Below are 14,023 nucleotides of genomic sequence, written 5' to 3' on the forward strand. Positions count from 1 at the left end.
GCCAGATTCAAAGAGAATTTGAATCCACACCTATCATAGTCTAGACTAGCTGAACTGTACTGCTGTGCAATTTACACAGCAAAAATGATAGCTAAAGTCTCCTTCAGCTCCTGGTGACTACAGGGACATATTCATATAGGGTTTTTTTTTTCCTGGCAACAAGACAGAATGGGTTACCAAAGCCTACCCTAGTCTATGGCCCTGTGAGCCCTTCAAAGTACTGTAGGCCAGGCCAGGAAACCAAAACGAAGAATACCAAGGTACCGTTGTCTAGGCTGTGGCTCTTTCTTCTGTCTCTCAAGATTATTCTCACTGCCCATTGCAGGTCCTGGGGTCTGCTGGTAGTCTCCCATCCATGTATTAAACAGATCTAACCTTGCTTAGCTTTTTCAAGGTTTAACTGCCATCTGCAATTAAAAATTGGCAAATGCAAGTATTTTAAATGGGATGAATGTGCTTCAATTCCTGTAGGGAAAGAATATAAGCTTTTCTGGGTGAAGCAGCAGAATGTGTTAGCCACTAAACTCTTCATGTCCGTGTATTTGCTGATCATATGATTAGCACCACTGAGAGGCAAACTGTTTCCATTGTTTAATAGCAGGTTTTTAAAATGCACACTGAATTCAAAGGCAAGGCATACCATCTTCTAACTAAGTATTTTAACAGTAATTTTAAATACATTTTCACATTAATGTGTGCTATAAAGTCTACACTGTAATTACTGTGAGACTGTTGACAACAGTACCAAAGGCATTTCAAAAAAAATTCTAGGACTAAAAAGCATCAAGACACTTGTTCAGCCCAGTCATATAAAAGACATCAGTGATTTTACCAGCATGCATTAAAAAAAAAACTTCATAAATGTCTGAAGCACATTGGCTGCTGGTGTCCAACTTGTATTTTTCAGGTATGTACAAACCAAGTTCAAAATAACACTACATGGATATTTTAACACACTTTCTGGACACTCTTGTTCCAATCTTCCGGAAGAGAAGACATAGAATGAAAAGTGCCTCAAATGATATGACAAATGTCATTCTTTAAAAAAAAAAAATCCCTGTTTTCTGCTTCATTTTTGACCTGGATAAAAGATTTTAGTTGCTTATAAAAGACAGATTACAAATGTTAGTCTCAGAATGCTCATGAAAACAATCAACCATATACTAAAAGAAATGGAGACAGCTTGGTTGAGCCAAGTGCAGACTGCTGGCCATGCATTATAGGCTGTTTGGTGACTAGGGAAAAGGAGATTTCCCTGCAATTCCCACCTACCTTCCTGCCAGGTGAGATGTAATCCCTGTCTTGTCTTTTTCAGCCTCAGTCAAGGTTCCAAATAATACTGTCTTGTTTTCAAAATTATCTAAGAGTGACTGAAAGGTACATTCCATATAAATTCTGTCTCAAAAAGTTTCATTCCCCTGCAAAAAAATCCAGCAAAGTGGGGATATCTACAAATCATTTAATATCCAAAATTTGAAAATCTAGTATGAAAGATCTGTGGAAAACATATACAAATTAGCTTGTGATTCAAGCCAAGTGTAAACACTTAAAAAATTGTGCTTTCAAATCAGCTCATTAGTAGGGTATCTAACATTTAAGATTTTCTGCCAATATCAGAAAAAAGTGAGCATCCCTCAAATCCTATATCAAAATATTTGTAGACTGAAAGACTGAAAGAGCATCTTTTTTGTCAAAGAACAAAATATCAGGATACAATTCAGTCATAAGGAAGCAATAAGAAATCATCAAACATACATATGCTGAAGTCTCTCCCATTGATATTTAGAAGTGCCCAACTCTGGATGAACCATACTCTAAAATCTGGTTCTTATGTATTGCTACTATCAGAAAATACCAGAAAATATTTTGACAAGCTTTTTAAAAGTTAGGCTTTGTTTTCTTAAATAGAAAAACACAGTAAAAATGCTCATCAAATTAAATCACGGTATAATCTCTTTATCGTTGTTTGATGTTCTATGCTTTGTGTTGTCTGTATTTTGATTTTAAATGTTGTTAGCCGCCCAGAGTCACTATAGTGAGATGGGCGGCCATCTAAACTGAATAAATAAATAAATTCAATTAGGAAAAAACTGACATGATGCATCTTATTCAACTATGAATTTTAGTTTACAAAAAAAATAGCCAGCTTCAGAAGCTATACAGAGCCCTAGGGCAGGAGTAGTAGTCCAGCCTCCCCTAATCTGGTACCTTTAGGGCTGTGGAGGCTAGGAAATGTGGAAGCTGTCATCCCAAAATGTCCAAATGACAGCAGGATGGGAACTGCTGCAGTAAACAACAGAAGCAGTTCATGGACAATATAAGAGCTCCACTGAATTGCTGTTTGCCCAGAAATCTTCTCTGAAGGACCAGTGCAGCCACCCTCTTGTCACAGGAATTTCTTCATGCACAATTGTCATTTCACATTATTGGGAAAGAGAAACACTACATATTTATGGGCACACACAAACAAGCCATCTTGGGCCATCCTTAGCACTTTTGAGGTTTTCATTCAGTTTTCTTTGCATGTTTCCTTTGGACTGCCTCACTCTTCTCTCCATCAAGAAAACATTCACAGGCTGAGGAGATGCCGTTTGAGGGCCCGTTGGCCTCATCCTTTGTCTGTGAACCAGTTGGCTTCTGGCCAAAGAAGAGGCAGCCCAGGGTTTCCTCCAGGGAAGCAAACGGAGAAGTAGTGCATCCTGTCACCATCATCTTTACCTGCAAGAAACATACAGCAAGCATATCAACTCTGCAACTAAAACTGGACAAACTCAGCCTAAATAATACCTTTCTGACAAAACAGATTCAATGCAAAGCTTTGGGCCAATTAAAGTGACCTGAAATTATTATTTACAATAATACTTTTATCCCACTTTTCCTTGACATCCAGTACAGTTTGCTTTTAATAAACAAGGTAGGGAAAGCATGCAGAGCATGGTTCTGGAATTCTTTCCAGCCCTTTTAGCAGCAGGAGCCACAAGAGGAGACTATATTTTCTTCTGTGTAACAAAGTAATGTGTTGTGTTTGTGTGTTTTTGCTCCCCCCTTCTGTGTGTATGTACACACTGGAAAGCACAAGACACATTGAATACATTCCACTCTGGGTCACATGATCAATAAAGAGATGAGGGAAAGGTTTAGACTGAAGCAGTCAGCAACATCCTGAGCCACTGCCCAAATGCCTCTCCCGCAAGGAAATTAATTCTGGAATATTCTTCTCTGAGGTCCCAAGCCAGATTCAGGACACTTTGAAATGTAATCTTTCTTTTGCCAGTTTCTTCCACCATACCAAATCAGGCCCCGTTCTGTTTAGTTTTCAAAGACTTATCCTGCTGACAGGCAGTGTCCTGAATCCCTTGACATAATTTCTTTCCAACATTCTGTTGAGCTGGAATGAATGAAGAGACAAACCTCCTAGTGATACATTCTGTGACTGAAGGTTCCTCTTCCCAGGAAAGAATTTAAAACATTTGCCTATTAGTCCTGCCTTCCCAAGGAAAAGAAGATAAATAACTGGGGGGGGGGGGGGGGGACTGATTCTGGCAGAAGGAAATATGGGTTAAATGGGTTCTGGCCAACTTTGGCTTGCGGTCAAGTGGCCAATCATTATAGTACGGTTTGCTCCTGGCCATTTTCCAATATAAAAGTAGAGTACATCTACAGACAGGCACTGTTCATAAATACTGAGAAGCTAGCCAAATCCTTAGCAGACCTTGTCATCGGGATCCCAGTTGTGCTGATAAATACTAAGCCAAGATATGAGCAACAATGTGAATTGTCATTAGTCAGGAGAAAATATAATCAGTCTGGCAGTGAACAGAAATACCATGCAATAATCATACAATAAACATGTGAACCACTCCTTAGAATGCCAAATTGCTTCAAATTAAATTTATGGAAGCGATGACTTTCTCACACGTTCCTGAATGGTTTCCCTTTTATTCTTTAGGTCCTAATAGAAGACAGATGTGGAAAATATATATGAACCAGAACTTTGATAGCTGTAGTTCAACACATCTGGAGGGTACCAGATTGAGAAAGGCTAACATATATAATCAAAGCTGGAAAGGATTGTATTATTATTATTACTATTATTTATTATTATTAAATGTTCAAACTATCATATCTGCTATTTGAATGTGCCTAATAGATGCAATTAGTGTAACATGATAAAAATATGTTGAGCAGACAGTTGCACACATTCATAGAAACCATCAACCCCATGAACTTACCTTTGTGGCCACCAAGAAGATGGTATAAAGTAACATGAGATTGTGCTTTGTTATTGGAAGGTAAAAGGTGCACTGCATCGTGAAGAGCACTGCTCCTATCAAACTTACTTGCACAGGACTAGAAAAAAAGGAACACACAAAAGGCAAGGTGTATTTTTCAATTCTCTATTCTCAAAGTACATATTCACTCATCATTGCTGTTAACACCGAGGCTCATTAACAGGGCTTCCTTCAGACATTTAATCTGTTAACTTGTTTATAGGGACCAATGTTCATCAGCTGGCTGCCAATTCAAAACATGTTTGTTGAATTTTTAATGCAGCAAGGAGTAAACCCAATTGATCCCAATAACACTTATGTCAAAGAAAATATGGTATTGCCCTCTAAGACTCTCTTGGTTATCTTATGCTATGCTATTAAGGAATTAAAATGAAAAAAGAAAATTCAGCATAGACTTTGCTTCTAATGATAAATTGGAGTTACTTTGTCTTCAGTATTTTTTTTTTAAAAAAGCACCTCTATTAAAAGTTAGAATATTAGGTAATACGCATATTACTTGTGAGATGTCTATACTACTTTGCAGGCAATAGAATACACTTAAGGTGATGTACCAACTGAATAAAATTTAATAATTAAAAACATTAAAAATAGAAACCGTAAAAAAAATCCTAAAGGCACAATAAAACATAACTATTTTCATTTATTTATGGCATGTTCTCTTGCAGACTAAGATAAGGAGATATATGAATCACTTGGAAGCAGATGTTCTAAAAAGCTTGTTTCTTGTGAAGCTAATCAGGTTTTCCAGAAATGTAGGAGCTAAAAAAAAAGATATCTTAAAACATACAAGAGGAGGCACTTGCTGAGATGTCCTAGACTTTTTTACATCAGAAGTGAGCGATCTATCTCAAGAACTGTATGCAGTGTTTGGTTTCAATTAGTTTCAGGTTTGGTTTCAATTTACTTGATCATGCCATGCTTTGGAGCCGGAGTAGGGAACTACAACACCCAGCAGTCCCAGCCAGCACAACCTATGTTGAACCATGCTGGGAGTTGTAGTTCTGCAACACCTTAAACAAGGCTCATATCCGTGGTTTAGAATTACATTTAAATCAGCACTAAACTGCTGGATTCTCCATCTGCATAAGGTAAACTCCTTTTTAAAATTCTATTAAGCATGTTGTGTTTATTAGAATTATATGGCTGCCCAACTCACGTAATTGCAACTCTGGGCCGTGTAAATCAAGTAACACACACACACACCAACAATATTACAAGTAAAAAAACACACCATCAACAAAAAAGGAAATCCATAAAACAATGTCTTGATTCCCTAAGGCTGCAACGAAATGAGCTCTTTATAAACATTTCTCTTTTCATCAGCTTTACACTGCTGCTTGTAAATATTTAAAACTGTTTTTTCTTGGCCAGCATATATTTTTAAAACAGGGGGGAAAAGCACACATCTGTGGTGAATTAAACTGACAGAAATTATAATTTTCATCATAGCTGAAGGATTTAGCTCATACGCCCAAATATATTGTGTTCTTCTCTTCCTCCACCTAGTTTTTATGAGCAAAGCTTATTTCTGGCAACAAGTCTGCTTGAATTTCTCCGTTTCTCTCTTGTCATTCTTTATTACCAAGGATAGTGCCATGGAAGCAGGGTGCCTAAGTGCTTCAATGCCCCTGCTGCTTTTATCACACTGGAAGTCACAGCCCTGTTTTCAAAATAATCATTTCCACAAAAAAGCTTGTCAGGAAGTCAGGCAGGCAGGGCAAAGGGACCTTAAAATGCCCACCGTGAGTTCATTTACCTCTTCCAGCAGCAGGCCGTGGCCCGCCAGCCAGTTACAGCTCTTACTTCCTATGTCAGAAATAAAAGTGGAAGCAATTTAACGTTCCCAATTTAGCTTCTGCAAGGCCATGCTGGATGCTGTAGCTCAAGCAGTATTCCCCGTGTGCTAGGAATGTGTTTCTCACAGCACATTAATATCACTCCTGTGAAAGTCAGAAGAAGCCATTTAGCCACTGAATCCAACTCCCAGCTCTGAACAGGAATTGAAATTCAAGTATCCATGACTGCGGGCTCTCCAGCCTCTCATCCAAGGAAGGGGAGTCTACCACTTCTCTGGGTAACAGCTTCAACTGTCAAATTATTCTTACTATTAACCTTCCATTAGAACGTGCCTTCCTGTGACTTAAATCCATTATGGAGTTGGTCTTCCAGTCGGCTGCATTCTTTTTTTGACATACGTTGTTTTCTTTTAATTGCCCAGAATCATTGAGACTCAAAATTGACTTGAATAAATAAAGTAAAATAAATAAGACTGCTACAGTATTTCCCCCTCAGTCTTCTCAAAGCTATGCATTCAATCCAGATCCTTCAATCCTTCTTCACTGGATCACCACCCTCCTCAGAGCCTGTTTCAGTCTGTCTGAGTCCTTTAAATGTTAAACGTTATTCAGAGCTGGACAAAATGCTTGAGGTGAGGTTTGACCAATGCAGCATAAAGTGAAATGATTACTTTCTGCAATGTAAACACTATAATTCTGTCAATGCAGCTTTAAACTATACTTGTCTTTTTTGCCATGTCACATATTCTACTTGAACTTTTTCACAAGTTCTATTGCCAGACTAGGTAGATGTCCCATCTTCATGCCATGGATATGTCTTCACAGCAAAGGAGATGTCTTTACAACAGATCCTCCATCTCAGCCCACTACTGAGGCAGTCTGAAGCCCATCCAAGATGTTCTGATATGAAAGTAGTATTTTATCTGGAAAAATGACCTACCATCCAGGCAATGCATGGTACACAGAGGAGATCTGAGGTGACATCATCAGATATGATTATCTGTCAGCTACAATTACCCCAGCAGGTAATTCTGTCTAGTCCCTGGACTTGGTATCTGTTCCATCAGTGATATTTTGGCTGTGAAACAATCTGGAACCTGTAAAACAATGGTTGCTGCTCTCAGGAAAGCCATGTTCCTTAACTCCTCTCCTCTCAGAATGGTCTTTTAAAAGGTTCATCCCTATAGAATGTAATCTGATATGGAGATAGCCTCAACATACAGCCATATTTTTTTCCTCTCCCATTCTTTTGGATGATCAGTTCTATATCTGCTGTAATTTGATATCTGGCTCTTCAATAGTACTTGTCCGGCCGCTGAGTTTCAGATGCAAAAATTTGGACAATCACTAGATGCCAGCAAAGTGAGACAAAAATTCTTTGCTACCACCTAGCAATCAGTAGATCAACTAGCTGGCAGGTTAACAATCCGTTTTGGAGAAACTGTGTGGATATACCCAAAGAACTGAACATCTCTTACATATATCAGAATTCTTTCTTGAACTCTGACTTCCAAAACCCATATGCGGTGGCAGCCTCTGGGCTGCACAAATCCAAGCAACTATTACATTGCAATTAAGAGGATGGTTGTTAGGTGGATGGAACATTAGTCCTTTGGAAAAAACAGAAGAACAACTTGATTGGATAGAGTGCTCAGACCTTACTACAACACTCTGGCCCACATTCTGAATGGCAACTGGTGGTGGGTTTTCCCAATGTTGGTGATTTTAGAATTTCAATCAGAGAAAACAATGAATCGCTGCTCTTACAACATCTTACATACAAACTCTACAGAAGCAGCACAGCATAGCCCTGTCCCAGATGCCAACGAACGGCATACTGTGAGTGCAGTGCAATTTACACCTACATGGAACAGGAGGAAAGCACAGCAAAGCAGCCATGTGGAGAAGCCTTTGTGAATGCATTTCTTAAATTTCATTTTCTTATTTTCATCACATTTTTCTAACTCAGCTCATTATTTTTATTTCAGAAGCATTAGTCATCCATCCAATTTGGTATCATCCCCAGATCTGATTAGCTTTCCTTCCGCCTCTTTATCCGAGTCATTAATAAAAACAAATATAGGCCCAACGATGAACCTTGTGTCCTCTCACTTGATATAGCACTCTAGTTTGATGTGGAAGCATTGATAAGCAGTCTTCAAGTATAATTTCCAAGCCAGCTATGTATCCAGTTAATTGTCATGCCAAATGTCTACAGCATTCCCACAATTAAGGAAGTTAACCAATCAAAGAATGAGATATGGTGAATCTGGCAAGATTTGTTCTTGCCAAATCTATGCTGGCTTCTGTTGCATTGTTTCCAAAATGCTTACCAAGCAATCACTTTATCTTCCCAGATACTGATTTCAGGCAAAGCAGCCTGTAGATCACTGGATGCTTTTTCCCCTTTTGAAGACAGAAAAGGAAAATATTTCCTCTTCTCCTATCAGCTGGCACTTCACCCATTCTCCAGTTTCTCAATGATAATGCACAGAGGGATGGCCAGCCCATCAGCAAGTTCCTTCAGGACTTTAGGTTGCAATTCATTTGGCCCTGGAGATTTAAACTCATTCAAAGTAAATAAATATTCCCTGACCAGGATTCTATCAATCTTGTTCTACTCCTCTACCCAGCTCTTCACAATTGCCTAGTGGAACAAGAACTCTCATACATGGGAAGCCTGAGCCAAATAAGGAGTGCCTTTTCTTCTTAATTTGAGCATAACTGAAGCAGCTAATTTTATTGTTCTTAACGTCCTTCATCAACCAGAGCTCCATATAATCTTTGTAATTCTGTCTCTGCAATTTTAGCTCTCTCTTCATAGTTTTCCTCTTTCCATGTTCTTGATAGGTCCTTTTGCAGTCTTCAGATCTTTGCCATGCTTTCGTGCAGCCACATTGGATTCGTCTGACATCCTCCATTTTTTCCTCATTAGAATTGGTGCAACTGTGCTTAGTCTCCCAAACAATTTCATTTTTTTAAAAAAAAATCTGTGTTTGAAAAGCATCTTCCATGTCTTATCCTTGGTCAGGCAGGTGACAGTAGGCATTTACAATAATATTACATTTCTTCTTCCAATTATTTAATCCAGATGTTCTCTATAGTTTCAAGTTCTTTTTAAATTTCTGAGCAGGAGTGGATAGTTTTAACTCCTCCTTCCTCTTACTTCTGTTCCTTTGAACAAATCGTGTCCTTCAACCAGTGTATTCCAATCTTGGTACTCATCCCATCAGGACTCTTTTATACCTATGGAACCATATTTCCTATAGTAAGAATTATGTTCATCTTGTGTATCTCCCATACTCCGAGTATTAATGTACAATGGATGTTAACTTTTATGTTCTGAATTATTTTTCACTGAGTGGTTTAATAGGTCCCATCATAGCAGCGTTCTCGTTTCCTTCAAGTCTTTATTGGAGGTCTATAGTACAGGGTTTTGATGAGATGCAATTCATATTGTACCAGCAGTCCATCATCCAGACAACTCAGACCATGGTACCAGTAACCAGATGGCCCCCATCTGCATCATTTCCAAAACTAGTCATACCCCTGCAGTATTTTTTTCCCCCTTTCTAGCCTTTTTTCATAGACTGAAAGTATGAAAACATCCCCTTGGTGCCCAGTTTTTGAATCTTCTTCCTAGAGCTTCAAAGTCATGCTGATACAGTTGTAGCTGCTCTTGACACTGTCATTTTTCCCCAAATGGATTAGCAGGGAGGAATAATTATAAGTTACAAGCTGAAATATGGCAATTCGTTGCTCCAATCCTCATATATCTTCTTCAAGCACAATTATGCTCTTGCACTTGCTGCAAATATACGCCAATTTTTATTTCAAAGCAACACACAAGCATGACACAAGCATTCTAGGTCATGCCTGCAAACCATGCACATTCATCTTCACTTCTGTTTATTAAGGCACCACCAAATAGGAAAGCTTTTTCTTCCTTGTTCCCTTCTGAGGTTAGCCAAGCACCAACTGTCAACTTAGAAGGAAAATTTGTTAGAGATTCCCCCTTTTAAATTTCCTTGCTGAAGTCTGCTGCCAAGCTCCTCTTAGCTTATTCTGTAAACTCTTACTCTCAATTATTTTTAATATTGTTTTGAAGTTTGACATATTAAGATCTCCATCACTACAACAGCAAGATGCTCATGGAGGCAAAGATAAAGTAGGACTGCTAAAAAGCATGGGCCTTGGCAAGATGTTCAGGACTGAGGGAAGGACAGATCAGCTTTACCTCTCAGTACAATTCTTCTCCCAAAGTGAAACTTACACACTTATACATTTCACCAATATGAATGATTAAAAGTTATTCCTAATGCACAAATTCTCTCCATGCTCTCCATGCAAAAGGTGGGTCAGAAAGGAGAATGTATTGTTCCAAAAATCTTTTCCTCCAGGAGTCCCTGCCAACACCAGTTGAAACAGAAATCACTGACATATAGGAACAACTCCAAAAGCAGTCTACCAAAAAGACTGGCTCAAAGGTGATGATTTGGCTTCATAAGCCTTAAGACCAAGCTTAATGTCTTGCTCCCACCCTGCACTCAGATGGTATTTTTGATGCTTCTACCAAAGATTAATGCAAAAAACAGGGAATACATGATACTTGTACTGAAAGATCTGAATTCTTCCCACTTGTTTACCAAGAACAATTTAAGAAGTTGCTACACTATTAACCTTCCAAGGTGTAAATAGCTCAGGGCCAATCTCTCGTACCGTGAACTTAAGTCAGCTGTTTAGCTCTGCAAGGGGGGCCCTTCTGAAGATGCCCCTCTTGTCAGAGACCTGGCACACAGCAGAGGGCCTTCGCGTGCAGTGCTTCCTTGGGAGTTGCGTCTGACTCCCGCTCTCTTGGTGTTCAGAAAAAAAAAACATTTGTAAAGATGCATCTCTTTCTCCATGTTTTCATCTGTTAATTATATTCTATGAATAACAATTTAATATTTTAAGCTTTTAACATTTTATATTTTGTTTGAATTTTGTTAGCTCCTTTGAGTATTCACTAGAATAGATAGATAGACAGACAGACAGATCACATTCTCAATTATAACTGAATTAGAAACTACGGTTTAATCCCAATTTCCTAATCAGGATATGATGCTAATCAATTATTTTTGTTATGCTCCATCAAGTCAACTCTGATTCCTGACGGCTACAAGACCAAGTCCCTGCACTCTTCTTGGCAACATTTTTGGAAGTGGCTTGCCAGTACTTTCTTCCTAGGGCTGAGAGAGAGTCTGTGGGCTGTGTCTAAGGCAGGATTAGAACGCACAGTCTCACCGCTTCTAATCTAGCACTTTACCCACCAGACCAAGCTGCCTCTATAATCAGTATATAAGAGCAAATGAAAGGCACTTGTCACTAGTTCTGCAAACTAAGAAGCAAACAGCAGCTGTGGCTAAAAGAAACACTGCCTGACCAGCAGAAAAAGAGCTGCAAATCTGATCCCTTCAGGATGAGTGTGACTTGGTTAAAACAAGTTAAACCTCTATTCCTCGACTACTTACTATTATAATCCCCAAATCATCTTGTCTGGAACCAACATGGACCGCATCCAGCCTGTGACTCCTTCCCTACAACTGTCTGAGAACAGCAGCATGCTTATGGCGTCTCACTCTAGATCCTAGGCATGGCAGTCTCTAGGACACGTTCCACTAAGTGTAGTAGTATAGTTGGTGGTGAAGATAACTGGAAGGCAAACTGAACACAGACAGTGGTTCTACTCACAGCAGGCTGTGCCTATCTGGATTTTGCTCACACAAACTCAAGCAGGGTTGCTTATATGGCTGAGCATCTCTGCTTTGAATTTTCTAGGTATCCACAGTATTCTTATTATTGTACTCAGTGCTGGACTGATTTTCTAGTCTTAAAGCTTTTATACAAAGTAGTAGTTGTATAAATACTTTTGGTGAATGATAATTAAATCTTCTCCCCTTCTTAGCAAAGTAAGCAACGTTAAAACAAAGTTCATAGTGGTGGTTTTGTAACTATAGTCTAAGTAATATTTGTTCCTTGGGCATAGCATTCCTGAGGAAGAAAATATTCACTGAACATTTCTGGCACTTTTCTGATCTCAAATGTAAATTAGATGTAGGGAGAGATTTAGGACTATGGAATCAAAATACTGAGGGCAATCTTGAGATATTTAAAGTAATCAGGGAGGCATGCAAGAGAGATTCTTGTAATAATGATTACTTCAATTCCCTCACACAGACTGGGTACATTCATGTTCAGGTCATGAAAAAAAACCCACATTTCTATATATCCTAAATTATTGTGGTTTAGAATAACTGACTTCAGAACTGACCAAGCAGAGGCAACCCTAGGCTTAATCCTCAGTAGTGACCATGATCTGCTGCAAGATATAACTGTTGTAGAAATAACAGGAAACAGTAACCATAATGCTATTATATTTAGCATACAAACAAATGGGAAACTCCCAGCAGGTTCCAACAGAGTTACATTTGACTATAAAAGCGGAAACCTCTCAAAAATGAGACCAAAAGAAAAAGTTAAGAGAGCTAAATTAAATTCTAAAGAAATTAGAAAACTAGAAAGTCTTCCACAGTATAAGAATATGTCAGCCAAATCCAGGCCAGTCTTTCTAGGAGTATAAAGGAAGCTATGAAAGTTTAGGAGACTTCCTTCAGGAAATGGAGAAGAAACTGTTAGCCAGTTCGCATGGCTTCTGGAATTCTTTCCAACCTCTTTACCAGCAGTGGCCATAGTAGGTGTCTATAATTTATTCTGTGTTACAAACCATGTCGCACGTGTGTGTGAATGTGTGTGTTTCTGCTGTCCCTTGGGTTGAATCTCTGCGTATTTCTGTATGTGTTTGCACTGGGATGGGCTGCAGAGTTTCAGATCTGGTTTACAGGACCAGGAGGAAGCAGCTACCCAATTCCCCAACAGTGAGATTTTTTTTGGGAATGTATTTCTCCACAGCTCTAGCTGGATCCAGCCCATTTTCAAGTGATTTTTTTTCTTCTGCTGTATTCTCTCACCATAGCACAGTTGAACCCATTCCATTCATCTTTTGGAAAGTTGTACTGCAGACAGGTGGATGGACAGGCAACCTCAAATCTTTACATGACTTTGTCTAATATTCCATTGGCTTGAATGAATAAAATGGAGCACATGCTCTGGCAGAAAATATGCAAGGAGATAAGGAGAAAGAATTGGAGGAACAGGAAGCATTTGAGAGGCATATTACAAAAAAGGGAAGGGGGGCAAATAAGATCATCTTTGTATATATTTGAAGCAAAAAAGAAACCAGGAAGGCAGTTGGACATTAAATGATAAAGGAAGGAAATGCATCCTCAGGGAGGACATGATAATTACAGCGAAGCTGAATGAATTCTTTGTCTCTGTATTTACAGATGCATGTACAGAAGCCCCTAAACTTTGGCAAGAAAGAGCACAGCCCAAACTGGCAAATTCAACAAGCTGCAATTTTTTCTAATAACATGCACATTCTAAAAGAAATGAGTGTGCCTTCCAAGTGGACAAATGTAAGAAGCAAGTAAGCACAGAGGTTAAAAGGCAGATACCTGAGTCCGGACTGACCTTTTTCCAGGAGAAAGCAACCCAATAACTGAACTGTGGTCACGAGACTACACTGTATCAAATCACTGGATAACGAGGAGAGTTATTTAAAAACTCAAATGTAAAACTGCTGATCTCCTAGCAATTATATGTAAAGTATCACAAATATCAGATTAAGGAACATCTTGCAGATTATAGGCCAATCAGTTTAACATCTGTTTCAGGCAAATGGGTAGAAATGTTTTAAAAATGAACAACCCATGAATATGGAAGGACAAGCCTTGTTGAAGAATTGACAAAGGTAAATCCTGCTTCATCGACCTGTTAAGAGTTTTCAACAGGCATGTGGATGGAGGTGACCTGTCAACACTGTATACTGTACTTGAA

At 38.9% G+C, this 14,023-nt stretch overlaps 1 protein-coding gene across 2 annotated transcripts in view; it reads right to left on the bottom strand.

Annotated features, from left to right (window-relative positions):
* Nucleotides 1–551: 551 nt before the first annotated feature.
* TMEM38B (transmembrane protein 38B) overlaps nt 552–14,023 on the bottom strand; it is a 35,426-nt gene continuing 21,954 nt past the window's right edge. For both annotated transcript variants that reach the window (XM_007423937.4, XM_025163926.2), the window contains exons 5-6: nt 4,233–4,350; nt 552–2,718 (exon numbers count right to left, since the gene is read on the bottom strand). In XM_007423937.4, the coding sequence (XP_007423999.1) occupies nt 2,506–2,718; nt 4,233–4,350 (331 nt within the window). In that variant the 3' untranslated portion in view covers nt 552–2,505. The remainder of the gene's footprint in view (nt 2,719–4,232; nt 4,351–14,023) is intronic.

This window comes from Python bivittatus, unplaced genomic scaffold (assembly GCF_059951505.1).
Source record: "Python bivittatus isolate LINGU-HERP-01145 unplaced genomic scaffold, Pbiv_v1 ctg000850_np1212, whole genome shotgun sequence".
NCBI lineage: Eukaryota > Metazoa > Chordata > Lepidosauria > Squamata > Pythonidae > Python > Python bivittatus.